At 39.6% G+C, this 27,415-nt stretch overlaps 1 protein-coding gene across 1 annotated transcript in view; it reads right to left on the bottom strand.

Moving 5' to 3' along the window:
* ERC2 (ELKS/RAB6-interacting/CAST family member 2) overlaps positions 1-27,415 on the bottom strand; it is a 919,595-nt gene that overhangs the window by 783,282 nt on the left and 108,898 nt on the right. The window contains exon 2 of the mRNA XM_065935028.1: positions 2,495-2,911. Within this exon, the coding sequence (XP_065791100.1) occupies positions 2,495-2,911 (417 nt within the window). The remainder of the gene's footprint in view (positions 1-2,494; positions 2,912-27,415) is intronic.

The following is a 27,415-nucleotide window of genomic DNA, read 5'->3' as shown; positions in this document are numbered from 1 at the left end:
ATGCCATGATCTTAGTCCAACTAATCTCATAAAACATAAATCAAATGGTGTTTAGATTCATTTAAATGAAGATATCCTAAAACAATCAAGCCACCATCAAGGCACGATTAAATACTGCCAATGAGCAGAATCTGCCAAGACAAGACTGACTACCTAACCCCAAGATCCCAACATGGTCAATCCCCTGCAGATGGGGATTTCTCCAGTATCACAGCCTTGCTGTACAGGAAACAAGACCCACTGGCACCCAAAATAAAGCAGCAGCTTTTTTAAACTATAGCAACCTACCAATCTTTTCAAGGTCATCAGAAAAGACCCTGATGCTGGAAAAAACTGAAGGCAGGAGGAGAAGGGGATGATAGAGGACAAGATGGTCAGAAGGCATCACCAACTCAATGGACATGAGTTTGGACAAGCTCTGGGAGATGGTGAAGGACAGGGAGCCTGGCGTGCTGCAGTCCATGGGGTCTCAAAGAATCAGACACGACTGAGCAACTGTACAACAACAGCAATCTACCAACTACAGTTTTGAGATAACACAAACAAAACTTCAAAATCCACAGACATTCTACATGAAATAACATGGCAGTAATCACTGCTTCTCCTCTGTAAAGTAAGTAGAAAGTCTATAGTACAAGCCAAGAAGAGATTCTTTACACAGCAACAGATAGCTAATACAGTGGAGCAGAAACTAATTCACCCAAAATTCAGCGGCTTAAAAACATACATTTATTATCTCACAGTTTATGTGGAACAGGAATTTGAGCACATCTCAACTGAGTCTCTCGGAAAGCTGAAATCAAGTTGTCAGCCTAGAAACTGTTATCTCATTGAAAGACTTAACTGGAGAAGATCCACTTCAAGCTTACTAAGTGATAGTTAGCAGTTTTCAGTTCTTTGTGGCTGTTCGAGTGAGGGTCTCAATTCCTTACTGTTTGTCAGCTGGAGACTGACTACCTGGAGGTTCCTTACCACATGAGCCTCTGCCACATGGCAACTTGCTTCAAAGCATGCCAGCTGAGATGGCAACAGACTGTATGAACAACATGGAAGTAACAGTCTTACTAGTATTCTAGTAATTACTACTAATCTAATCATGGAAGTAATATTGGCATCCCACTACCTTTGTTATTCAGGATCAAGTCACTAGGTTCAGCCTAAACTCAAAGGGAGGAGATTACATAAAGATATGAATTCCAATAGGTATGGATATAGGGGCCATCTTAGTCGTCTTCCCACCACATTCACACTCTTGGAATGTGAATGGGAAGACCAGGCCCAACAAAACATATCTTTAAGTATCTAACGTGAAGCCAAGCAATCTCACTTCCCAAATATGTAGCTAGGGTCTCATGAGAACAAAACCAAGGAGAGTAAGCATGGAGGATATTAAATCCAAAGACACAAAAGTCTACTAAAATGTTGTAACCAAACACAATCTAATATCAGAGAAAACCACTGGGAGCAGCTGCATTACCAAGTCCCAACATGAAAGCTGTGCTTTCTGAGCAATCAAACAAATGACTCACTGGAAGGACTGCCCATCCAAAAAGGTACATAATGCCAAGAAATATAGTTTTGTCTGAAAACAAACGTCTTTTTGAATTTTTATTTATGGCTGCAGAATATTTTGAAAATATACTTAATGCCACTTCACTGCTTCCTGTTTTCTGTGAGATCTGTGTCTGTCACAGCATTTTATTTTGCCTACATGGTACTTTTGAGATTCACATCCACCACAGTAGCAAGGAACTGCTATAAAAATTTCAAACCTTGAAGGTCACCTACATTCTTTCTAAGAACTATCCAACTGCATATTCTCAGATATCTGAGCATCCCAATATTCAATGATAGTGGCAAGCCGGCGAGGCTGCCTCTGAGAAACTTCAAATGATTTAATTCACCAAGTGCAAAATGCACACTCAGAAAACCAAGAACACTTTGTCCTACATGAATGTAAATGTAGGCAAAGATTATCTAAACGTTCAAAATCGGTCTGCACATTTTTCCATTGTTTCCAGAAATATCCTTAGGCTTTACTTTCTAACAATCCCACACCAAATTTAGCTATGAAGCATTTAAGTTCATTGTTTTGCTAATCACCTATTCATTTTGCTCCTTTAAAAAGAGGATATTTAATAAATTTCTAAAACTTAAACAGTACTGTATTTAAAAGACCCTGAAACAATGGCCATCTGTAGGAAAGCAACTATAAACGACCTTAGAGTTGATGTGTGCTGCACACACTTGGATCCTGAATACGTGTTGAATAATAATGGAACATGTGGTGGGCAGAGGGAAAAAAAAAAAAAAGACTAATGCCAAATTCCAGTTTAAAGGTGATAAGCAGACAGGAAGGTTATAAAACAGATGACAAGGGGAATTTTGTCAAGGCTATAGATAACGTCTAACCTGTGATAATAACTTGGTAACATATTTAACATATTTTAACTTGTAAAATATGACTTTAGAGAAATAAACTGAATGTCCTTACCTCTCTAAGATGTATGTTTTCCTTCTCTTTCTGGTCTAAAATCACTTCCAAGTGGCTGACTTGAGACTCAGCCTCTGCCATCCGACGTGTCCGTTCATTGTCATCCTCAAGACTTTTGGACGGTAAACCTTTACTCTGCAACATCTCAAGAAGCTTTTTAATTGACTCGTCTCGGGCATTGAGGGTCTGTTTCTGCGTTTCAATTCTCAGCTCCATTTCCTCCAAGGTCTTCCTCAATAGGAACAGCTCCTTAGCCTGTCTGTCATGCTCAGCTTGGAGCCGCCGGAAGTTCTCCTCCGTCAGTTCGATGGTGAAGTGCTCTGCTCCTCGGTTGCCACTCTCTTGCTGCAGGAGGTGGTTGAGGTCTCTCTGGGTTCGCAGCTCATCTTGAAGGGCCTGGATTGTCAACTGAAGGTGCTATGATGAGAAAGATGGAACAAGAGAGGAGAAAGAAGGGGGAAAAAAGTCAATGAACATGACAAATGCTATTTGCTGCTATCACACTATGAAGATGGAATGTTAATCATGAGGTCCAGAGGGGCCAGCTGTTAGGTTCTCCAAGGTGACTTCAGAAGCAAGGGACAGCACATGGAGAAGGGGTGTTAATTCAATGATGCTTTCTGAATGTCTTAAGAGAAAGGTACACATACACAGAAACAGTGTATTAGTGTCAGTTGCAAGGTAAATTACACATCTACAGAGTTTTAATTTAGAAGTGGAAAGGGTTAGAGGGAAACTTTCACAAACACACCTTCTTTACACCCACAATGCTCCAGACTCAGTATTCCTTGTTTCCTAAGGTTTCTTTATTCTACTATCCGTTACTTTTTGTGGTAAATGTATGTCCATTTAAAAATAAAAACGATAGCATCCACTACAAGTAGACATAAACAAGGACTTTATTTTTACAAATAAAGCTGTGAGCAGGTTTAGTAAAGAGGATTACTGCATCTGCAAGCAAAAGGGGACAAATACAGACAGACAGACGCACTCAAACACACAAGGAGGTGAGGCTGTGCAGAGCACAACAAACGAGCGGCAAAGAGTGGACAAACCTTGGTTCTTCGGGCATCCATTAACTGAACAGCATGGGAAGTAAAAGAAAAATGAAGCAAAAATCAACACAAAGAAAAGTCCAGGGCAAGCAAAGGATATTTAACAGAAAGAACTTAATCAACATAAAGTACCTTCACAGAGAAGAAAAAAAGAAAATCAGTTTCGTATTATAGCAAAGACCCATAAGCTACATAGAATTTATAGTACTGATGCTTGATAAACATGATTTTAAAAAGGAAAAAAAATGAGGTTTATTCCATCTCTAATTTTCCTAAATCTCACTGACCCAGGAACCCAGTATCTTGGTTGCTATTACCAGAGACAAAAGCACCACACTCCAGAGCTACCCACATCACCATTTTAGCCTTCAGAGTGGAAGTGCCAGAGAAACAAAATTGCAAGAAGACAGGTGGTGAATTCAGCAACACTTCCCCAAGAGGGGCAACCCCAGACTGATCACACCAGACAGCCATAAGCTGAAGGCATTTTTGTCCTAGGAGGTAATTCAGGGACTTCCAAAACACAGTCACTCATCCATTCACCAAACACATTCTCCTGATACAGACCAGACACAACGCTAAGCGTGGAAATCAAGGTGAATGCAAGGCATAGGTCCTGCCTAAAGGGAATTCACAGTATTGTAAGGCATGGATAATAAAATAACATGACTAAGTTACATAAATACTGGAGGAGTCCACATTGGGAAATCCTTCTGAATTCTCATAGCTGACATCCAGAGGGGTTGAGATTTTTCTGAGTGGGGCCTGTACCCAGAAATTAGCACCAAATGATGTGTTTATCAAACTCTTTATTGGTATCCAGGTCAACTTTTCACTTAGAAACATCCAATGAGAGATTCCTGCCTACTCTCTCATTTGTGTGTCACGGCATCTCCCAAGGTAGCAAATGCAGAGTAAGCAACTGGTATGTATTTAATGACAGTGATTATAAATTTTTTAAAATATAACTCACCCCTGTAAAGTAAAATTACATTTCAGTGCTTTTTAGTACATTTACAAAGTTGTACAACCATAAACAAATACATTTTAGAATATTTTCATCATCCCCAAAAGAAATCCTATACCCTTTAGAAGTCACTCCCTATCTTCCTCCCTCTCCTCAGGCCCTAGCAACCACCAATACTTTCTGCCTCTATGGATGTGCCTATGCTGGGCATTCCACACCAATGGGATCATCCTGTTTTCAGGGTTCATCCATGTTGTAGCACGTATCATGCTACATTTGATAGATGAACATTATTCCAATATAGGGTCTTACTACATGGTATTTATCCATTCAACAGTCAATTTATACATAAATATTCATAGCACCATTATTCATAGTAGCCAAAAAGTGGAAACAACCTAAATATCATTCAATTGATGAATGAGTATATAAAATGTGGTATATGCATAAAATGGAGTATTATTTAGTCATATAAAGTATGAAGTACTGGTGGATGAATCTTAAAAACATTATGCCACATGAAAGAAGCCAGTTATAAAATACTACATGTTACATGATTACACTGACAGGAAATATCCATAATAAGCAAATCCATTGACAGAAAACAAATTGGTGATTGTCAGGGGAGACTGTGGGGGAGATGAAGGATATCTATTAAAGTAGCATGTCTTCTTGGGGGGTGATGAAAATCAGCCCTTGAAAGTTGTTTGTTTTTGAGGGGTGTTTCTTTTAGGGGTGATGAAAATGTTCTGGAATTAGCCATTTGGTTCAACAACTTCGTGAATATACTAAAAACCAATGAATTTTACATGTTAGATGGATGAACTGCATGGTACATAAATTATATATCAATAAAGCTGTCATAAAAAACTTGAAGCGGGACTACAAGGTAATGTGACCTTCTGCCACCAGCTCGCCATCCCTAAACCACACCAAAACAAAGCACACAGAAGTATCGACAGTGTTCGGCCCACTGATGTAGCTGCTGCCAAGCCTCTTGAGAGTATGCAACTGTCTTCAAGCCATTTAAACATTCCTGACAAGGGCAAATCTCTGTCCTCTTAAAGTGGCTTGGATTTCTGGAATGATCAAAGTTTACTTGGAGACAAACACAATGAAATACAATGATCGTACCAGAAATTATCTTTCCTGAGAGTGACCAAAATAAGGTTAGTTTTCTTATGTAGTTCATAAACTAGTCAGAAGGGAATTCCAAAAAATGCCAAAATGCTTTGAGCAAAGACAGCAGCACTGGAAGACAACCGCTGTTAAGGCTGTTGCCCCTTTGGATGGGCAAGTTGTCTAGTGCCCTGATCCTTTGCTTCCAAACCTGCAAAATGGGACTAATCATAATGCTTACCTCAGAGTTCCTGTGAGGAATAACTAAGGTAATGCATCAAGTGCCAGACTAGAGAATGAAGGGAGGAAGGAAGTGTAGTAGACAAGAGAAGTAGCAAAGAAGAAGAAGAAAAGAGGAATGAAGGGGGGAAAAAAATCAGTCCATTTATCCATTCAATACTCATTTACCCAGTGTCTTCCTCATACCTGTGAAATATCAAAAAAAAAAAAAAAAGAGAGAGAGAGAGAGAACAAAAAGAAGTGGTCCTTGCTCCCAATCCATGTGGACATGTAAACCAATAGCAACAATATGACAGAAGTCACAGCCAGGTGGCTAGAAATGCAGGGAAGGTGTAACCCAGGCTAGAGAAATGTAAGAAAACACAAGAGCTACCCAAACTAAGAGGTACCACTGAGCTATGTCTTGAAGAATAAATGAGAGTCAACCTTGGGAAGAATGAAGGAAAGAGCAGAAAAAGTATAAAAGCCCAGAGGCAAAGACAGACTAGACCTATTAAGGAACAGTAATGGCAAAAATCTTTATAGCCCTTCCATAGTCCAGGTGCCATTCTAAGCATTTTTCATTCTTCACAAACACCCAGTGAGACAGGGCATTTAATGGAAGACAACATGCAGGCAGAGTGGTTAAGTAACCTGCACTAAGCTACCCAGCTAGGTAAGCGCCACAGTCAGGTGTTCATCCACCTCGAAGTCTGACCCCAACATCTTGCATGAACCAGTATACTACCTGAACTCTGAACTGGTATAAATACTTCTCCAGGGGGTCTTCCCAACCCAGGGATTGAACCCAGATCTCCTACACTGCAGGCAGATTCTTTATCGTCTGAGCTATCAGGGAAGCCCATATACACTTCAGGATGGCTGAAAAAAGAAACAGGGGGGTGGCTAGAGTGGCCAGAACAGACAAGGCAGGCAATTCTGACAGCTGTAACAATTCTCAAAATAAAACTCAGCCACTCTAACCAAGCAATTCCTCACTCTGAGGTGGTCACAATGGATATCTCTAGGTTGTACATTAAGAAAACTTACTTTCCAGGTAATCATTTTATTAGTCACTGAATGACTTCAGCATTGACCAAACACATCTGATAATCTACAATCCAGCGTTTAAAAATGTCTCAAATCTATTTTTCATTTAGTTTTTATTTTCTTTTTTAAAAAGTTTATTTTTTAATAAGTGGAAAATTGCTTTACAACTTTCTGCCGTACAACAATAATCAATCATAATTACATATATAGATATATATATATAGGTTAGGGTATGCTGCTGTGACAAAAGCACAAAAACCCACACTCTGAAAGATGAATCCATCTGACATCCTGATGGCATGGAATCAGAATTCTTAGAGCTCACAGAGGCCCTGAAGATTAGCTTGTTAACTTCATCTTACAAATGAGAAAATCAGATCCACTCAGGTTAAAGGACAGGCCCAAGAGCACACAAACATACTACAAAAGCCAGAATCTTGGTTTCTGGGATCCTGGACTCCATCCTCTAACAACCCTAAGACTAGACCAAAAGGAGGTGGTTCTCCAGTTTGACAACTTAGAAAATAGCAGTGGTGTCTCTTATAGGGAGGATGAGAGACAACCTAAATCATCTGACTTCTACATCATCTGGTCCTATACAATAGTTAAACAGCACTGGACACTCCAAGGATAACTTACTGAGACCTCATTTCTAAGACCTTGCAATTAGTAATGACTACTATGTAGCGATTAGAGATGAGGTGTTAGTCACTCAGTCCTGTCCAACTCTGTAACCCGATGGACTGTAGCCCACTAGGCTCCTCTATCCATGGAATTCTCCACACAAGAATACTGCAGTGGGTTGCCATTCCCTTCTCCAGGGGATCTTCTTGACCCAAGGATCAAAACTTGGTCTCCTCCACTGAAGACAAGTTCAGTTTAAAAAAAAAAAAAAAAAAAAACTCTCTAAAAGATCAAGATACATGAATACAAGTGAAAACTCTAGCAAAGTCAAAGCACTTTTTCAAAGGTGCTTTGAAACACTTTTTTGTTGTTGTTCAGTTGCTCAGTAGTGTCTGACTCTTTGTGATCCCGTGGACTGTAGCCTGCCAGGCTCTTATGTCCAAGGAATTTTCCAGGCAAGAACACTGGAACAGGTTGCCATTCTTTCCCCTGGGGACCTTCCCGGACCAGGGATCTTCCTGGACCAGGGATTGCACCCATGTCTCCTGCATTGGCAGACAGATTCTTGACCACTGAGGCACCAGGGAAGCTCTAAGGGTTAAAAAGTTAAAAAAAAAAAAATGCACAGTTTTCAATCTCCCCACTTCTATAATTACTCTATTCCTTCACATTGAATCATCTCCCACTTCTCAACCATGAAAGCACATTTAAATCTCACTGGATCAATAATCAAAGGCATGCATTTCAGTTTGTAACCTACATCAGGGAACTATAAACCAGCAACTTATTAGGATGTGTCCAGAAGCCATCTCTTAGGAATTTCTCAGTCATCACTGTGGTGTCAACTCCCCAAAGCCTCAACCACTCTTCCTGCTGCTTCCATTCCACTCCATATTAGGAGAGAGAAGCCCTTCCAATATCCACCTGCGTGGGAATGGGACATTGCCAGGTGACCCAACCTCATTCCTGGGAGCCAATCAAATTTCTATCAACTTGGCACTTATAACACAAGTGTAATAGGTGGCAAAAGAGTTAATTCTCCTCAAGCACAGAAGTGAGTCTATGGTTGGATGAGTATTCAGGAAGTTTTTTACTCCCCGCCCTGATTGTGGGGTCATCCTCCAGTTGTCATCAAAGAATCAAAGCTAAGAAGGCAAACTTCCTTATCCACAGCTGACCACTGAGGACACCAAAGAAAGTAAAGCAGCTGTGACAACAGACATCCACGCTTCTCTCTGCAGTCACTCTGCTAAGGAGTCCAAACAGAATGCATCATATTTACCCTGATACCTGGCCTTTAACCCAGTTCTTTTCTCCCCACACTTAATTACATACTTTGAACTCTATCCTGGATAGTAAAGGCGAACCCCTTTACTGACTCACTGGAAAACATTGAAGGCGGAAGGAGAAGGTAACAACACAGGATGAGATGGATGGTTGGCATCACCAACTCAATGGACATGAGTTTGAGCAAGCTTCGGGAGTTGGTGATGGACAGGGAAGCCTGGCATGCCGCAGTCATGGGGTCACAAAGAGTAAGACACGACTGAGAGACTGAACTGAAAGGCTAACCCCAAATCCAGTACACAGAAGGAAAAAAGCTTAAAATTATTGGTCTGGTCATTAAACACAGGTAAATGGAATGGGAACCAAAGAGATGAGCTTGTGCACTTGATTCCAAGTTACAGACAATAAACTAGGTCATAAGGACTTCTGCTTCTGGTGTTATGGGAGGCTTATTTCTGATACAACCTCCTAGTACTCAACATTCAGATAAAGGCAAAATATATCTTTCAAAGCATCACCATGCTCACAAAAAGGCAAGGGAAATTGCCAAGAAGAAAAGAGATTTAGAGAGAGATAAAGTGAGCTCCTCAAGGGTAGGTTCTGGGCCAAATTTGTATCATACCCCCAACTCTAGCGCGTAATAGGTTCCCAATAAATAGTGAGTAAAATATGGACAGAAGATGAGAGAACCAAAAAGGAAATTGTTCACCCGTCAGTACAAGAGAACAATGCAAGGCAGAATAGTTTCCATTTTTCTTTGGTTTGCTGTAGTTAGGCTGGGAATGGGGCAGGCGGGGGCAGGAAGGGGAGGTAGTGGTGGTGGGAGAAGTAGGAAGAATATTCTTGACCTCAGATTACTCTGTCCTGTTCTCTCTCCCAAAACTCAAAATTCCTCACGTCCACCAGTTCACTTGTCTGACAATACTGCTCCAAAGCTGCCAGAACTATGTCCACTTCACAAGAGAATAAATTGAGCTGGCTTAAGGGATTTTATTGCAATCACATCATTAGCAAACATGGGCCAGAGTCTAAAATTGAGGTTTCCTCCAGCCAATTCTAAAGTCTCCCCTGCTCTAAAAATACTACAGAACTTCATTTTACACAATTCTTACAGGCTTCCATAGTTACTTAATTTTGAAAAAAGGAGAACAATGAAAACTAAGAAACTAAGCCATACTTGAGTTTATATGGAAAAGGGGAGAAAATATACTTTGCTTTAGCCAATGTTTAGGAGAGTGACTTCCAATAGCTACTGGAGTCAGAATCTAATCCAGATTTCAGAATGTCTAAAACACAAAAAAAGGTAAATAGAATGAAAGCATAATTATATATATATGATGTACATGGAACACACACTTATTTAAGTAGGGCCTAGCCAGATGTTTAGAATCTACTGTGTCTTATCCCCAAACATGGAAAATATGAGTTCCTGGCAGATTTGAAAAAATTTGTGACCTTAAGCTCTTTTCCACACTATGGGGAAAAAGCAAAAAATGATAAAGTTTTGGACTATAAAGCAGTTTAGGGTTTCACTGCTATGAAAACTGTCTCTGAGCTTTATAAAAATATGAATTGGCTTATACCCAAAAGTCTTGAACTTTTTTTTTTTAATAAATCCTTACTCCTTCTCAAGAAAGGGCTTAACATAACTCTTTCAAAGAAAACAGAATCTCTTTGCAGACAACTTGGCCCACTCCACTTCTCCTGTGACTTTATTTTCCTATTTATCATTTTCCAGTTTGTCTCTAATCATATAATAAGGGCAGGTTCTCTGATCCCTTCTTCCATAATCCTGTGTGCAGGATGTGCAGTGCTCCTTGTGGCTGCAAACCTTCCACAGGCTGTCTCATGTGTGTGAAAAGACAAAGAGCAGGCATTGGCTAAAAACATGTGGCCCCAGTGTGCTGGGGAAGAGGTGCTCTACTGAGAAGAGTATAAGAAATTAATATTTAGACATATGATCTAGGCATTCTCCTTTAGGGTAAAAGAGGCACAGAGCTAATAGAGAATACTGATAGGTGACTTTTTTTAAGCAGCAAAGTACCAGTACCCTGGGATTCTCAGACAGATGCACTGTTAGTGATAACTGCAGAACCCACTCTGGTTGATAGTATGTGACATTTTGCCAAGATTGATAATACTAAGAACAGTATACATGGGAAAGCCCTCTTGGCAGTTGCTTTTGTAAGCAAGAAGGAGTTCTGGTTTTCATTACAGACCAATACTATAAGGTGGCACAATACTGGAATATTGTACTGAGCTGAGAGCTAGGATTTAAGTTCTAATTCCAGCCTTCCTACTTATCAATTACATAATTGGAGAAAATCACCAGACTTGCCTGGGCTTCCAAGAGCAGTTGTGATGAGCTGGGTTTTGAATCCTGCAGCTATCCATGACAGCCTATGTTACCTTGGACAAGTTACTTAAGTACTGTGAGCAAATAATTCATCCATAAACAAGAAATAATCATCATAACTAACTTACAGAGTTCACACAAAGACGACATTAGATGTTCATCAATTGAACAAGTTCCCACAAAGCATGAAGCACAGGGCCTGGCACATAAATGAGGGCTCAATAAATGTTCATTGTTTTCATTGCTGTGCAGACTGTGTGGTGGCTAGAGGCCCAGAATTAAAATGTCTCTCCTTCCTCCTCTCATTTGGACAAGGAAAAGAAATGAATAAACATAAAATTTTGACCACTGAATACATGTAACAGTGAGAAACAAAATGCATTTTTTAAATAAGGGAAAACAGGAAACAGTTGTTTTAAGACCAACTCAAAGATGGATAAAATTGATTTCCCATCAATTTGTCCATAAATAACTCTGCAAAGGGGCTCTAGGAAATAACTGTTTCTATTTTGAAGGTCAGGGTTCTTTCCCTGTTACCCAGTAATATATAAGCAACTAAAGGAAAGTGGCATCCCCTGACATTGACACTGTTCAACTTGTTATAGGTGAAAAAAGAAATAAAAACAGAAGTATAAGACCTAGATACTTTTTTAATGTGTTTAGAGAAGTAATCCCAAACATGTAATCATAAAAAAGATTGGTTAAAATTGGAATGTTTCCAATTATTAAGAGCCACTGCCACATGCAGTTAGAGAATAATTCTTTCATTTTAATTGCTTAGCAAATCTTTACTGTAAATGGCATTTTAAAATCTTTACTGCAATTTCCTTCCCTGTCACCTCCCTTTCACCTCCCAACATGTCCATTTAACAAAACTGCTTACCATGTAAGTATTTTTAATACAAGTAAGAGAACTTAGATTAATATCAATGTAAAAAGTTGGGTGACAAGCTTTGAACTACTGATTTTTCCCTACTCTAACCAACATGTTTGCTCAAATTCTAGCCCTTGCTATTCAAATTTTCATAAGGAGTTCAGTTCAGTCCAGTCATTCAGTTGTGTCAAACTCTTTGCAACCCCATGAACTGCAGCACACCAGGCTTCCCTGTCCATCAAAAACTCCTGGAGCTTACTCAAACTCACATCCATAGAGTCAATGATGCCATCCAACCATCTCATTCTCTGTCATCCCCTTCTCCTCCCACCTTCAATCTTTCCCATCATCAGGATGTCTGGCTCTAGGTGAGTGCTCTCACCATTGTGGTTATATCTGGGTCATGAAGATCTTTCTTGCACAGTTCTGTGTGTTCTTGCCACTTCTTCTTAATATCTTCTGCTTCTCTTAGGTCCATACCATTTCTGTCCTTTATTGTGCCCATGTTTGCATGAAATGTTCCCTTGGTATCTCTAATTTTCTTGAAGAGATCTCTAGTCTTTCCCATTCTACTGTTTCCCTCTATTTCTTTGCACTGATCACTGAGGAAGGCTTTCTTATCTCTCCTTGCTATTCTTGGAGAATAGCATGAGGAGCGATTCTCCCTAAGTACTCTTCTGCTTCTCAAGTCACTGCCTACGAAGAGGCAGGGGGAACCGACCTCCACGCTGCTCAGAATGTGACCACTGGACCAGTAGCAACAGCATCTCCTGAAATCATGTAAGAATGGTGGAATCTCAGGTCTCACTCAGACCTGCAGAATCAGAATCTGCATTCTAACAAGACTACCAGGTAATCTGTAGGTGCATAAAGCCCTAAGAAGCACTTTTCTGGACTTGAAAAAAAAAGAAAAAGCTTTAGCACTATTAAAAATAATTATATGGGCACTGAACAGTGAGGAAGGAAAATATCATGAAAATAGTACTGTAATAAAGTGTTAAGGAGCACACTGAAAAGTCAGTTTGTGTGATTAATAAAATCTGAGTAAACTTTGAGTATAAACTTAATACAATACTAGATGAAACAGGCAAACAGGGCCATTCATTCATTCATTCATTCAACTGCAATTGAACTATGTGCTGACAGGTATATACACTAACCTTCCTTTCCAAGTCAAAAAAATAAATCCTGGGACTTCCCTGGTGATCCAGTGGCTAAGATTCTGCACTCCCAATGCAGGGGGCCTGGGTTCAATCCCTGATCAGGGAACTAGATCTCCCATGCCACAACTAAAACCCAATACAGCCAAACAAATAAATTTTGTAAATTAAAAAAAAAAAAAAAGAAATCCTCCCAGGTTAAATATAAACAAACATATATTTTATTATATATATTTTATCATATATGTATAATATATTATGACTTAAATATAAGTAATATATATTTTAAACAAAATAGATGACTATATTATAAATATTATACTTTATATAATATTATCATATACACTGTTTATTTAATTTTTTTCACTTTTATTACACTATTTTATTTGGGAGAAAATGCATTTAAAAATTTCCAACATGTTAAGATTTAGAACAAAAAAGGAAGACATGGCCCCAAAGAAAGTAGCTGAAACCAAGAGTAGCTGGCTGGGCTGAACAGTAAAAGACTTTCTATTTAGCCTTCTGAACACTGTTTATTTTTAAGTGATACATGATATCCGAATTTTAATTCTGTACTACTAAGTCGGTTATTGCTGTTTAAAAGACAATCTGGCACTTCCCTGGTGGCTCAGTTGTAAAGAATCTGCCTGCTAATGCAGGAGACACAGGTTCGATCCCTGGTCCCAGAAGATCCCACATCCCTTGGGGCAACTAAGCTCACGTACCACAACTACTGAGCCTGTGCTCTAGAGTCTGTGAGCCACAACTACTGAACCTATATGTTGGCCTATTGAAACCTGAGTGCCCTAGAACAAGTGCTGCCGTTAGGAGAAGCTACTGCAATGAGAAGCCCGTGTACTGCAACTGTACATTAGCCCCAGTCACCAAACTAAAGAAAAGCCTACACAGCAGTAAAGACCAGCAGAGCCACAAATAAATAAGACAAACTGAGGCAACCTTTAAAGACTCATCTAAACTGCCAAGTACTAGACTTTACATCCAACTATTTTATTCACTTAAAGTTTTAGCTAGCATATCCATATGCATGTCTGTGCTCTTTGTTGAATTTTAAGTGGCTGGAAAAACCATGAGAAGTCTGAGCTGAACCTTCTTTTACAAACTATATCTTGAACAGTATACACAGAAAATGTGAATATACTGGGCCATAAGTAGCCTAATCACTAAACTCTCCAAGTTTTTTCATTTTCTCAGTGAACTAGAATCAAAGACCTAAATCTTTATTTGTTTCTCTGGTGTAAAAGTAAGATTACTACTGTATTCACACAATGCTTATGATCTTCAATATTATATATACATATATTTTTATATTACATATTATATGTATACAGAGAGAATGTACCATATCACAGACATAAAAATATAGCCAATATACCAAAGGGACGTAAAATGAATAGATAAGAAGGAAGTAGAAAAAAATACATCAAAATGATCACTGCTGGGGAAAAAGGGAATAAAGAATAACTACTGAAGAGTATGGGATTTTGGGGGAAGGTAATGCAAATGTTTTAAATGAATATAGTAAATAAAAATCAAATCGAATATATTTAAAGGTAAATTTTATGATACATGAGATATCTCAAAGATGTTAAAAATGATGGGAGGTGGGAGCATTATGGATGCCTTCTGCAAATATTTTTTCCAAGAATAATTCTTGAATGCATACTGCTAAAGACTGCATGTTTAGATCCCCCTAAAATTCTTATGTTGAAACCTAATCTCTAATGTGATGGTACTTAGAGGTGGGAAGTTCAGGACCTTAATAAGATCCTCAGAGTAGACACCTCATGAATGGGAATAATGTCCTTATAAAACAGGTCCCAGAGAACTTCTTTGCCCCTTCTACCACGTGAGGACACAATGAGAAAACAGCTGCCTATGAACTAGAGAGCAGGCCTTCACCTTGATCCTGGACTTCCTAAATTCTAGAACTAAAAGAAATAAATGTTTGCTGTTTATAAGTCACCCGAGGTACAGTATTTTTATTTTAGCAACATGAATGGACTAAGACACTTGTCATGTGCTCATCACTGCTAGGTTAGTTAACAGTCTTTGATTTCCAAGCAACAGAAACTGATTTGGCTTTACCTTAAACTAAAGAAAGGAATGTATGAGAAAGATATCAGGCTATCTCCCTGAATCAAAACAGCAATTGTGAAAACAAAACCAAGGAGAAAAGTAAGCAGGGCATAGCAGGAATCGCTGCAAGAAGATGTGACTTGGTTCAACAACTCTGCTCCAAACTGTAAATACTCACTCAATAGGAGACAAAATGATACTGGCATGGGTCAGGGGTCCACCATGAATCAATCAGTTGTGGCAGGTGACCCTGCCCATCAGAAGCTACTCAAAAGAAAAACCTTGTTTAAAGGTGGGCAGAGAACCCAAGAAGAATCTACTACAATTGCTGTTATAAGTAAAGATTTTAAAAAAGAAGCAAAATATGAATAACGTAAGAGTGCTAAACAGCAATATGTACAAGACTGTGGTGATCTTCTAGTACAAACATAACCACGCCAATTCACGCTTTTGATATGCAATAGCAGACATGAATTAAGAGATCAGCAAACTTAGAGAAGTATACACTTCCAGAAGGAAATAGAGTGAAAAATTAACTTGACAGTCAAAGTCCTAGATACTTGATTGAGAACAGCTCTCTCAGTTAAGAACCCTGTCTTTAATGTCTAACAGTCCCTCTCCAGCTTTACAACTCACTAGCTGTGGGGCCAATCTGGTCACTCATTAGATACAGGGTCCCACATCCTTTGGTGGGCTGTGTGACACTAACAGGTTACTTCTGTTCTCTAGATTTTACTTTCCAGCTATTTTAAAAGCTAGTAAGGACATCCCTGATGATCTAGTGGCGAAGACCCTGAACTCCCAGGGCAGGGGGCCTAGGTTCAATTCCTATTCAGGGAATTAGATCCTGCATGCTGCAGCTAAGATCCAGCATAGTCAAATAAATAAGTACTTAAAAAAAAAGTGGTAATAATACAAACATCTCACAAAACCAAGATGAAGCACACAGATAAGGCATATCAGATACTTAGCAAGTCCCACTCCAGTCCACAGGAAGCCATCATTTTTAAAAGCTGCTATTATTATTAATATACAAACCCAAAATGCAATGGAAAGGAACAATATTAAAGTGGCAGGGTTGAGGGGGAAGTGTGAAATTCTGTTTGTCATGTACAAATAAAAACCTGTAACCTAGAAGAAATTTCTGACTTGGCCACTTCAAATGCTAATCTTTCAGTATCAAATAAAATACTCTGAAAGAATAGCCATAGATTTTTCCACAAGTTGGTGTAATATTTTTAAAAGACAACAAGTATCTAACAACAGAATACAGAATGTTGGTGATGAGAGGGATTAGAACAATAATCATTTTTGCTTCATTTTACAGGAGGATAAACTGAGGCCCAAAAAGCCGGACCACTCCTCACCCAAAGTCAGCAGAGACATCAGCAGTACTAGCTATAAAGCCTGGGTATGAAACTCACAGCAGAATGCTTTGTCCTGGTCTGTACCTTCCAGTCCCCTGCCACCGGTTTTATTTGGTCACCTAACTACAGAAGGATCCTGTTACCACATAATTAGTGTCAGGACGTGTGCAACAGCTGCCACGAGCCAGATTTCCACACTGGAGTCAAACGTCTTTGGCCCAGGCACATCCCTCCCACCACATGCCACTGATGGTATAGCTGCCGTAACCACACTCCATTCCCCAGCGGCTCCAGGACTTCAAGAGTTGGAACAGATGATTAAGTCCAACCATGATGAAGTAACTCATCTCTCTGAAAGGACTTCTTAAAGAGTATCTTTTAGAGAATTTTAAAAGGTTTAGCATTCTTCCACCTGAGAGCTTCAGGGCTTCGAAAGGATTTACGGGAATTTCCCCCCAGAAAATGTGAGATACATATCAAGAATAAAGGGGTCACTTAGGAACCTGGAAAATATAATGGTAAGTCACAGGAGATCCATGTTATCATGGGAAAGCCAAAGAAAACAACAGAGAGAAGGAATGGTTCTCTTACAGATACCATCACTGGTAGAATATGCTCCATGGCTAAGAAATAAGACCCCTCAATAGCAATCATGAGTAATATCAATTTGATGTTATTTTATTTTATCTGATAATTTTATACATATTATTAATAATGAAAGTTTTCCTTAGCAGAGACTCAGAAACCCATGTAAGCATTCATAAGCATATGGATACATTTCATATGTTTTAAGAGTCTTTCTCAAATCTTTAAGCCAGTGAAAGTGAATAGAACTTTCTCCTAAAGGATAGTAAAAATTATTCTTAAACAAGGACTTGCAAAGTACTTTTTTCATCCTTGGATATTTATTTTGTTTTATAATTCATTTGAGACCTTTAAAGTCAGGAAGTGAGAAAAAATGGCTTTCAAATTTGAGTCTGGAACAGAGCTAACCCATGAAGTCCAACAGGGATATAAAGAAAGTGTCTAACAGTGCAGACACTGTCGGTGCCCGGAACAAAAGCATTATTGAATGGAAGAAGAATTTAAATTGAAGCAAGTCCTAATGTAAAACCTTAGTAACTCCAAGTCCTACTGCCATTTTTTCCCCAATAAGATAAACTATTAGTTCTGGGTTACATAAATTTCAACATACCAGAGCCCTTAGCAAGTTACAGGGAGGCCCACGGCTCTCCTGAATCCATACATTTGTACATTATTTAAGATGCATGATTGTCCTTCTCACCATTATGAATCCTTAGCTATGGAGTAGGAAAAGGTTGGTATACAAAACCAGTGAAGATAGGGGCCTAAAAAATGAGTGGAAATTTTTTGCTATGTCTTTAAAGGTTTTATTTCTTTACTTTAAAAATCCAAAGGGAAGTAAGAGTGGAAAGAATTGCAGGCTTTATGGTTTTAGAAAGGAGGAAGAAAATAAACATAGGATGACTTTACAGTTTACAGTGTCTGAGAAGAGCCTCCTCATTTATTCCTTTAAATAAGCTTTTAAGTCATCTTTTAAATGGCAAAGAAAATTCTGTTATTAGAGGAGTTACTGAAATCCAGTGTGGATTTCAGTTAAGTGCCTGAGTCTTGGACTCAAACAAGAACTGGATCTACCACTGTTTATGTCTATACTGTTTAATCTCTGGCAAATAGTTTGCCCTCAGTTTCTTCCACTGTAAAAAGAGGACGATATACTTGCAGTTGTGAGTAGATTTAATATTTATGTTTATATGTAAATTTGTATTTACACATTTATTTATGTATATGGATACACATATAGCTAAGTACAGTTTATGAATTCAGTACACACCCTCTGTTCATGTTGCAATCAGTACTACTAGTGAAAACCACCATTTTGCTAGAAAATATCTTTAAAGGTTATTTAGCAATTCACTCAATAAATTCTAGGCAGGATAACACTAACTTGCTTCCTCAGAAAGAGAGAGGTCTATTTCTTTGTGAAAGAAGCCTTTTTTGTGTTAAGAATGTTAACACAATCTTCCATCAAATTCATTATCTATTCTTCCTTCATTTGAGTCCAGTTGGAGAGTTTAAGAGTACAAGCTGGTCATTAATTTCTGCCACAACCACTTTCAGGCAACATTCACTCAACTCACTTTTACCTAGCATTTGTTCAGTGTGATAAGCTCTATGCTAAGGCACTAAGGATACAAGGACAGATAAAGAGTGAGATGTTGTCCTTGGCCTTGAGAAGCTCCTAGTCAAATGAAAGTGACAAATGTGGAGACCAACAATCAAGACAGAAAGGGATAAGGGAACATAAGGGAGTGTGTGCAAATTGCTGAGGCAACACAGTGAATGGAGGTGTCAATGTGGTCTGAGCACAAAAAACTCCACAGAAGATGTGAACTTTGAGTGGGGCCTAAGAACAAAGGAGAATTTCCCAGAGGCAAAAAGGGACGGTATTCCAGGCAGGGTAAAGGATATGAGAAAAGTCTAGAAGTGTGGAAACACCATGGCGTATTGGTGTTTCCAGCAGCAAATGCAGCAGCCAAAGTGGCAGGAGGTAGTTAGAAAGGGACAATGATTACCATAAAGGACTCAAATGTCATAAAAAAAAAAGGTGTGAACGTCAAAAACAGTGGTATAAATCAAGTGTTTAATACTGCATATTACAAACTGTGGACTTATGAGTGCATTCTCAGAGGTCTGTGAGTTTCATAAAAAATTTGAAATTTAATTTTAATGATAATAAAAATAAAATTTTCTAAAATTAAGATATAACTTTGCTTTGTACTGACAACTTATATTTTATTCATTCAAAAAAAAAAAAAAATACCTACTGAACATCTACTATGTGCCAGGCACAATACGAGGCATTGGAGATATAACAATGAGCAAAAGAGACACAGTATCTGAGTTCACAAAACTTAGAGAATCCAAAAAGGGAGACAATCAGTAAACAAATTAAAGTATAGCACATCAGGAAACAGTGCTTCAGAGATAAACAAAACATGAAAATGGTAAGAGGGTATTAATTCATGCAGGATAGACAGGTAGTCCTACTTTCTCACCAATGTGACATTTGAACAAAAATATTTGAAAGATATCTTCAAAAATAAGATTTCATTTCCCCACAGTTGTCACAAACATTCTTAAGGGTCTACAAGAATGCTTCCTACTTTTACCTCAAAAGAGGTTCATATACCAAAGTTTGGGGAAAACATAGGGATGCATATTTTAGAAGTAGAAGACAGCTATAAAGGAAGGAAGATTAGAGGCAGAGAAACCAGTAAGGAAGGTACTGGAATAACTCAAGCAAAAAGAATAGTGAGGGACTAGCAGATAACCTATACAATTCCTAGGAATATGGCAGGACAGGTAACTATAAACATTAGAAAATGCTAGAGAAAATGCAAAATGAAAAGATAATACAAAAATACCACTTTGCATGCATAGATGAACGTGCGTGTAAGTAAGAGAAATCCTCAGAAGCCAAAAACAAAAAGGGAAACAGTGAAAGGAGCTAAGGGTTCATCTGTCAAGGGCTCAAGGCAGGAGCAGAGGGAGTTAGCTTGGGTTAACAGCCTTGGAAGTGTACCAGGAGAACAGTCTCTGGACAAGTTCAAGCTGAGACCCCCTCCATAAAACTGGATCCGTGAAACAGTAGACAATACCACAGAAAAATGATAGCCTGAACTCTGGACTCAGGTAAAAGTAGTTTCTCCAAGGGTCTACCTTCATGTGATTAGGGGGTTCATTTTACAAAGCCTAAAGGTCTGGGAACACCCAAATGGAGAAATAAAATTAAAGACAAAAATGATCCTAAGGTGATACCTGAAAAAATAATCACTATGAAAGTATGGTCTCTCAACCTAGATCATGTAGAACCTCAAAGATCAAATGATATTCAAAGAAAGAAAGACTAAAACAATTCTAAAACTAATTAAAGATTGAGGGAAGCAAAATGTATCCAAGCAAGGTAAGTAAAATTAAACTCACATCCAAGCATAGCTAAGCAAAACTACAGAACAAACAATAAGAAAACCAGAGAGCTATTGATACAAAGAACAATGCAAGATGGAAACAAACTTCAAGGAAGTAACACTATCATTTCAACAACAAAAGATAGAAACTGCTAAGACAAAACTTTCAACCTTAGAATTTTACTCCCAGGTAATCTGCCATTCAAGAATGAAGAAAAAATAAAGGTATCTTGAGACAATAACAATTTACCACTAACATAATCCACCTGAAATACCAGTGTGTCATACTAGCTCATAAGAGCCAAATTTTTAGGACTCTTGAGAGTCAGTTGACAATATGTTGATTACATGAAATCAGCCATGCTGGGAGTATTTACACCTTGGAAAACAGCAAACAGTAAAAATCAGGGCTTTTTGCCCCCAGAGAACCAGCTGTTAAACATTAACCTGCACACCACTAATGTCAAGGAACTTCTAGAATATGTACTTCAAGAAAAAAGAAAACTCTAGAAGGAAGAATTGATACAAATGAAGGGCATGTGATCAAATAAATACGGTAAAAGTTGTAATTCTAAGCACTGATAATATAAAACAATAATAGTGATAACTAATTTGGAAGGAATCAGGAGTTTATCAACTGGATGATGAACTTATGCTATGGTAACAATTCCAAAACCTCTATTGCTTAACAAAACAGATGTTTATTTCTGACTCAAGCTATATATTCTTCAAGGGCAAGAGGACTGGGCCCACTGCAGCCCCCCAAGGTCCTCATCTCAAAACATTCTTTAACAATTGCTATAGGTTATGTGGTCAATTACACACTAGCTCTTGAAGCTTTCTGTTTCTCATACTTCACTGACCAAAGCAAGTCATATGGTCATGCCTAATTTCAAAGGGGACAGGAGAAAACAAAACTACAATATGCCCAGGGGGATAATGAAGAAAAACCATGTAAGACTGGAAGCAAATGACTGGTGTTAAAATGTTCCAAGTTCTTCATGGATTTTTTTGAGAAAACTAAAATGAACAAGTCAACTTTAGACTTTAATTCAAGTGTACATGTTAAAAATCAAATGTAACAGTTAAAAGCATAGACAGTAGAATTATAACTTCCAAATTTGTAGAAAAGGAGGATAAAGAAGATGTAAACAATCAAAACAAGAGGAAATAGACCTATAAATCCAAATATATCAGTAATTACAACAAAGGTAAATAGAACAAACTTATCACCTAAAAGGATAAAAATCATCTTTTAGCATTTTTTAGCACTGTTATATCTGTTTACAAGAAATATACCTAAAACTTAGGTCAGTGAATTTCAAGCCAAGGCCTCAAGGCACCTTGCCACTTGCATCCTCTTGAGACTTCTGCTTCTAGCCAAAAAGGAGTTACAAAGGCATGATAATCTTCTTGCCTAAAACAACTAATAAACTAGACAACATATAAAACAGAGGTTTCAAGAACAGGGACCCATCCATCCTAAGAGATGGGAATCAAATGAGGTGAACACTTTAACTGCCCCAGCCTATCCCCAGAAGGCAAGATCCAGACTATAGCACAAAGAGGAGAATGCTAGGCAAAGACCTACAGTCTCCCTAATTTGGGAGGTATTTGGAAAGATCAAGGCAGCTAGAGTTCACAGAGTAGTGAGGTGCAGAGGGTCCCCCGTCAGTATTCAGATATTAACCATCACATGGGTGTGAAGAAACTGCCTGAGGCCAGGAAAAGAACCATTCAAAAGTGTAGAAGAAACCATACTTGGAGCTCAGACTTTTGCCCTCTTCATATGAAGACGCCCAAGATACCCTCTTTGAGACTGTAAGACCATGAAAAGAAGACCCAGCCAAAAGTCAGCACCAACCACCAGACATGTGACAGAGGCCACCTCAAACCAAACAGCCCTGTCAAATCACCAGATGACTGCAGTCTCATGAATGACCCTAGAAAAGATCAAAAGAACCACCAAGCTGAGCCCAGCCAAGTTAGGCCAAAACAAATGATCCTCAGAACAATAAGCAAATAAAAGCATTATTTTAAGTCTCCAAGTTTGGGGCTGACTTATTACACTGCAATAGGTAAGTGATATAAAAGCAACCTAAAAGAATGTTGTTTATACAGAAAATGAGCCGTAAATGTCCCATCCTTGACACCTGTCAGCACAACCAATACCTAAGGGCAACCACAGAAGACTATGAGCCAGAGAATCACAATGGCGTCATCACTCACCTAGAGCCAGACATCCTGGAATGTGAAGTCAAGTGGGCCTTGACTTCACTACGAAAAGCTAGTGGAAGGTGATGGAATTCCAGTTGAGCTATTTCAAATCCTGAAAGATGATGCTATGAAAGTGCAATATGCCAGCCAATTTGTAAAACTCAGCAGTGGCCACAGGACTGGAAAAGGTCAGGTTTCATTCCAATCCCAAAGAAAGGCAATGCCAAAGAATGCTCAAACTACTGCACAATTGCACTCATCTCACACACTAGTAAAGTAATGCTCAAAATTCTCCAAGCAAGGCTTCAGCAATACATTAACTGTGAACTTCCAGATGTTCAAGCTGGTTTTAGAAAAGGCAGAGGAACCAGAGATCAACTTGCCAATACCCGCTGAATCATCAAAAAACCAAGAGAGTTCCAGAAAAACATCTATTTCTGCCTTATTGACTATGCCAAAGCCTTTGACTGTGTGGATCAAAATAAACTGTGGAAAATTCTGAAGCAGATGGGAATATCAGACCACCTGACCCTCGTGAGAACTCTGTATGCAGGTCAGGAAGCAACAGTTAGAACTGGACACAGAACAACAGACTGGTTCCAAATCGGGAAAGGAGTACGTCAAGGCTATATACTGTCACTGTGCTTATTTAACTTATATGCAGAGTACATCATGAGAAATGCTGGGCTAGATGAAGCACAAGCTGGAATCAAGATTGCTGGGAGAAATATCAATAACCTCACATATGCAGATGATATCACTCTTATGGCAGAAAGTCAAGAAGAACTAAATATCCTCTTGATGAAAGTGAAAGAGAAGAGTGAAAAAAACTGGCTTAAAGCTCAACATTGAGAAAACTAAGATCATGGCATCTGGTCCCATCACTTCATGGGAAATAGATGGGGAGACAGTGCAAACAGTGTCAGACTTTATTTTTCGGGGCTCCAAAATCACTGCAGATGGTGACTGCAGCCATGAAATTAAAAGACGCATACTCCTTGGAAGGAAAGTTATGACCAACCTAGACATCATATTAAAAAGCAGAGACATTACTTTGCCAACAAGGTCCGTCTAGTCAAGGCTATGGTTTTTCCAGTGGTCATGTATGGATGTGAGAGTTGGACTACAAAGAAAACTGAGCGCTGAAGAATTGATGCTTTTGAACTGTGGTGTTGGAGAAGACTCTTGAGAGTCCCTTGGACTGCAAGGAGATCCAACCAGTCCATCCTAAAGGAGATCAGTCCTGGGTATTCATTGGAAGGATGATGTTGAAGCTGAAACTCCAATATTTTGGCCACTTGATGGGAAGAGCTGACTCATTTGAAAGGACTCTGATGCTGGGAAAGATTGAAGGCAGGAGGAGAAGGGGACGACAGAGGACGAGATGGTTGGATGGCATCAGTGACTCGATGGACATTAGTTTGGGTAAACTCCGGGAGTTGGTGATGGGCAGGGAGGCCTGGTGTGCCCCCGTCCATAGGGTTGCAAAGAGTCGGACACGACTGAGCGACTGAACTGAAGGGCAGCCAGTCCCAACTATAGCACGAGTCATCTCCCCCTTGCAGGAAATTAAAACCATTCTGGAAACACATTTTAATTCAGATCTGGAAATAACACAGCTCAAATGTCACATCTACTGTAAAACACTCTCAAGAGTCTGCTGATGGAAATACCCACTTCTTCCTCTTGTTTCCATGGAACACTGAAGAAGGCCCTGCTCTTATACCTATGTCAGGGTATTGTGTGGGCCTCCTATTCTCAGCAGCAGTGGGCCGCAGGCACAGCTGAACAGTTCACCTCTAACTTGTGGTGAGTCACTTAGCACAGTTACTGTCCCTCAACAATAACTACACTGCAAGCAGCATGCTGGGCTATTTTAATCCTTGAGAAAGAGGTCAGAACAGAGATTAAAGGATGACTAAGGAGGCAGCTCTGTGGTAGTGATGACAGAGGGAGCTGGCTTTCCATTTATCAAGACCCACCCCCTGCCATGACTCATCCTGCCCTGGTGGGGAGAAATACGGAGTGCGGTCTCAAGAGCCAATAGTCCGCAAAACAGTTCAAACCTCTAATGAGCCTTTGTGCATCCCCCAAAGTCAGGCTGCTTCAAAATGAGCACCTGTCTGCTGCTCTTGGTCACAGAGGAGGATGAAAAGTCCAGAAGAACCACCGACACAACATGTTACTGAGCCTGTTGTAAAGTTAAAACTTAAAACGGCCCTCAGCCCCTGGCTACCTCTGAGACCTCCCTTCTCACCACTCTCAGCCTCCTCACCAGGCTGCAGCGACCCTGGCCTCCTGGCTGTTCCTCCAGCACACTCCTGCCCCAGGGCTGCTGCCTCTGCTCCTCCCTCTGACTGGAATGCTCTCCCGCCAAATGGTTGACTGGGTCCCCTCTCACTTTATTTAACTCTCCACTCAAGCATCATTTCCTCAGGGAGGTCATCGTGAACTACCCCATCTAAATTAGGTCCCTCACATACACTCTGGCATTCTCTATTCCCCCACCCTTTTTGCTTCCTCATACCACATTGCATTACCAGACATTTCCACCATCTACCTATCTTTTAATTAGTGTGTCTTATCTTCTAACTAGATGTGAGCCCCATGAATGTGGGGATTTGACTGCTTGTTAAAAACTGAACACTTCAGTGCAGAAAATAGTGCTATGAACCTAGTGGACAGCCAATAAATATTTGTTTCATGAATTAATTTACTAACTATACAATGTGTCCTATACAGTACAAATGTGTCCTCAATATGTTTTGAGTGGCTCATGAAAATTGGATTATAAGCTCTATAAAGATGGGTGCTATACTTGTCTTGCTCATTTATATAAAAATAGTAACACTTAAAAAGTACTTACTCTGCACTGTGCCTCATGTTAAACTTTATATGCATTTTATCACATCTTCTTCAAAACAGCTTTATGAAGTGAATTACCATCCCCTTTTTACAGATGAGGAAAGTAAGGCTCCAACAGAGGAAGTCACAGCCAAAATGTGAGTCTGACTCTGAAACACAAGTTCTTAAAGTCAGTATTATGCTGCCAGGTCGGAAATAGAATTAACAAATGACTGGAATTTGACTTGCGCCAGTCACAACCTCCTCCAAGTAACTTTATCTGTCCACAGCCAAGCTTCATGTCAGTTGTCCCTGCTTCTGCCTCCTCCCCAGTCCATTGGCTAAATGGATCAAGAAAAAGGCCTCTGCTAATAGTCCATGGTCTGACTGAGCCATGAAATGTCTCTCAGAAAACTGAAATTGGAAACTGAGTGCCTGAGGAAGTCAACAGAGGAAGCAAAATTGCAAAGAATTCCTCAAGAGGATATGCGGCCTTGGCAAACCAAAGTCCCAGGGAAGCCCAAGTTGTAAGGATGCAAAATGAACATGGAGAAGGCTGTGGAAGGTAGACAGTAACGAGGGGAGAAGAGAGCAGGAAAGCCATAGAAATGACCAAAGGAAGAGCCGGCTTGGATATGAACAGTACTTCAGTTTCAGCTCCAGTGAGCCTCTCTTAAAGTAGCTTAACAGTCTCAACTTACCCAGTCAACCATAGTGCAATAAAATAGACTAAAATAAAGTACTTTGCCAACAAAGGTCCCTCTAGTCAAAGCTATGGTTTTTCCAGTAGTCATGTATGGATGTGAGAGTTGGACTATAAAGAAAGCTGAGCACCGAAGAACTGATGCTTTTGAACTGTGGTGTTGGAGAAGAGTCCAACACCCTTCAAGGGACTCTCAAGAGTCCCTTGGACTGCAAGGAGATCCAACCAGTCCATCCTAATATTCAAGAAATCAGTCCTGAATATTCATTGGAAGGACTAATGCTGAAGCTGAAACTCCAACACTTCGGCCATCTGATTTGAAGAAATGATTCATTTGAAAAGACCCTGATGCTGGGAAAGATTGAAGGTGGGAGGAGACGGGGATGACAGAGGATGAGATGGTTGGATGGCACCACCAACTCAATGGACATGAGTTTGAGTAAATTCCAGGAGTTGGTGAAGGACAGGGAGGCCTGACATGCTGCAGTCCATGGGGTCGCAAAGAGTCGGACACAACTGGGCGACTGAACTGAACCGAAAGTATAGGATGAGAAATGGCATTCTTATCCATAGGACCCTCTGTGGAACCACCTTGAACTGCTTACTAATCCTGGACATGTAGAAGTGAGAGCTGGGAGAATTCCAGATTTCAAATTCTTCTTCTTCCATCACTGCTGCCCTTCTCAAGGACACCAACTTCTGTTCATGGCCATTTCTGACCAGAAGGAGACCTCCTGCAGCTGTGCATACCCAGATTGTTCAGTAGGTTCCCTCAGCAGAGCTTGTGGGCCTCTAGTGACTTATTTCTTTCTTTATGCCACAGCCTCTCGTTCTCATGCAGCAGCAGGATAGAGGTTGCATCGGGCACCTGCTCTACCTCTCCTCAACTCCTCTGTTCTCTGAGAACTCTCCTCACTCATGATTTCTCTCCTCAAGGGCCCCACAATCTCTGTTTCTACAATCTGGCTTTCTTTTGGTGAACCTTAGTCC

The sequence above is a fragment of the Muntiacus reevesi genome, chromosome 4 (genome assembly GCF_963930625.1).
Source record: "Muntiacus reevesi chromosome 4, mMunRee1.1, whole genome shotgun sequence".
Classification (NCBI taxonomy): domain Eukaryota; kingdom Metazoa; phylum Chordata; class Mammalia; order Artiodactyla; family Cervidae; genus Muntiacus; species Muntiacus reevesi.
This window is presented reverse-complemented; position numbering and strand designations above follow the sequence as displayed.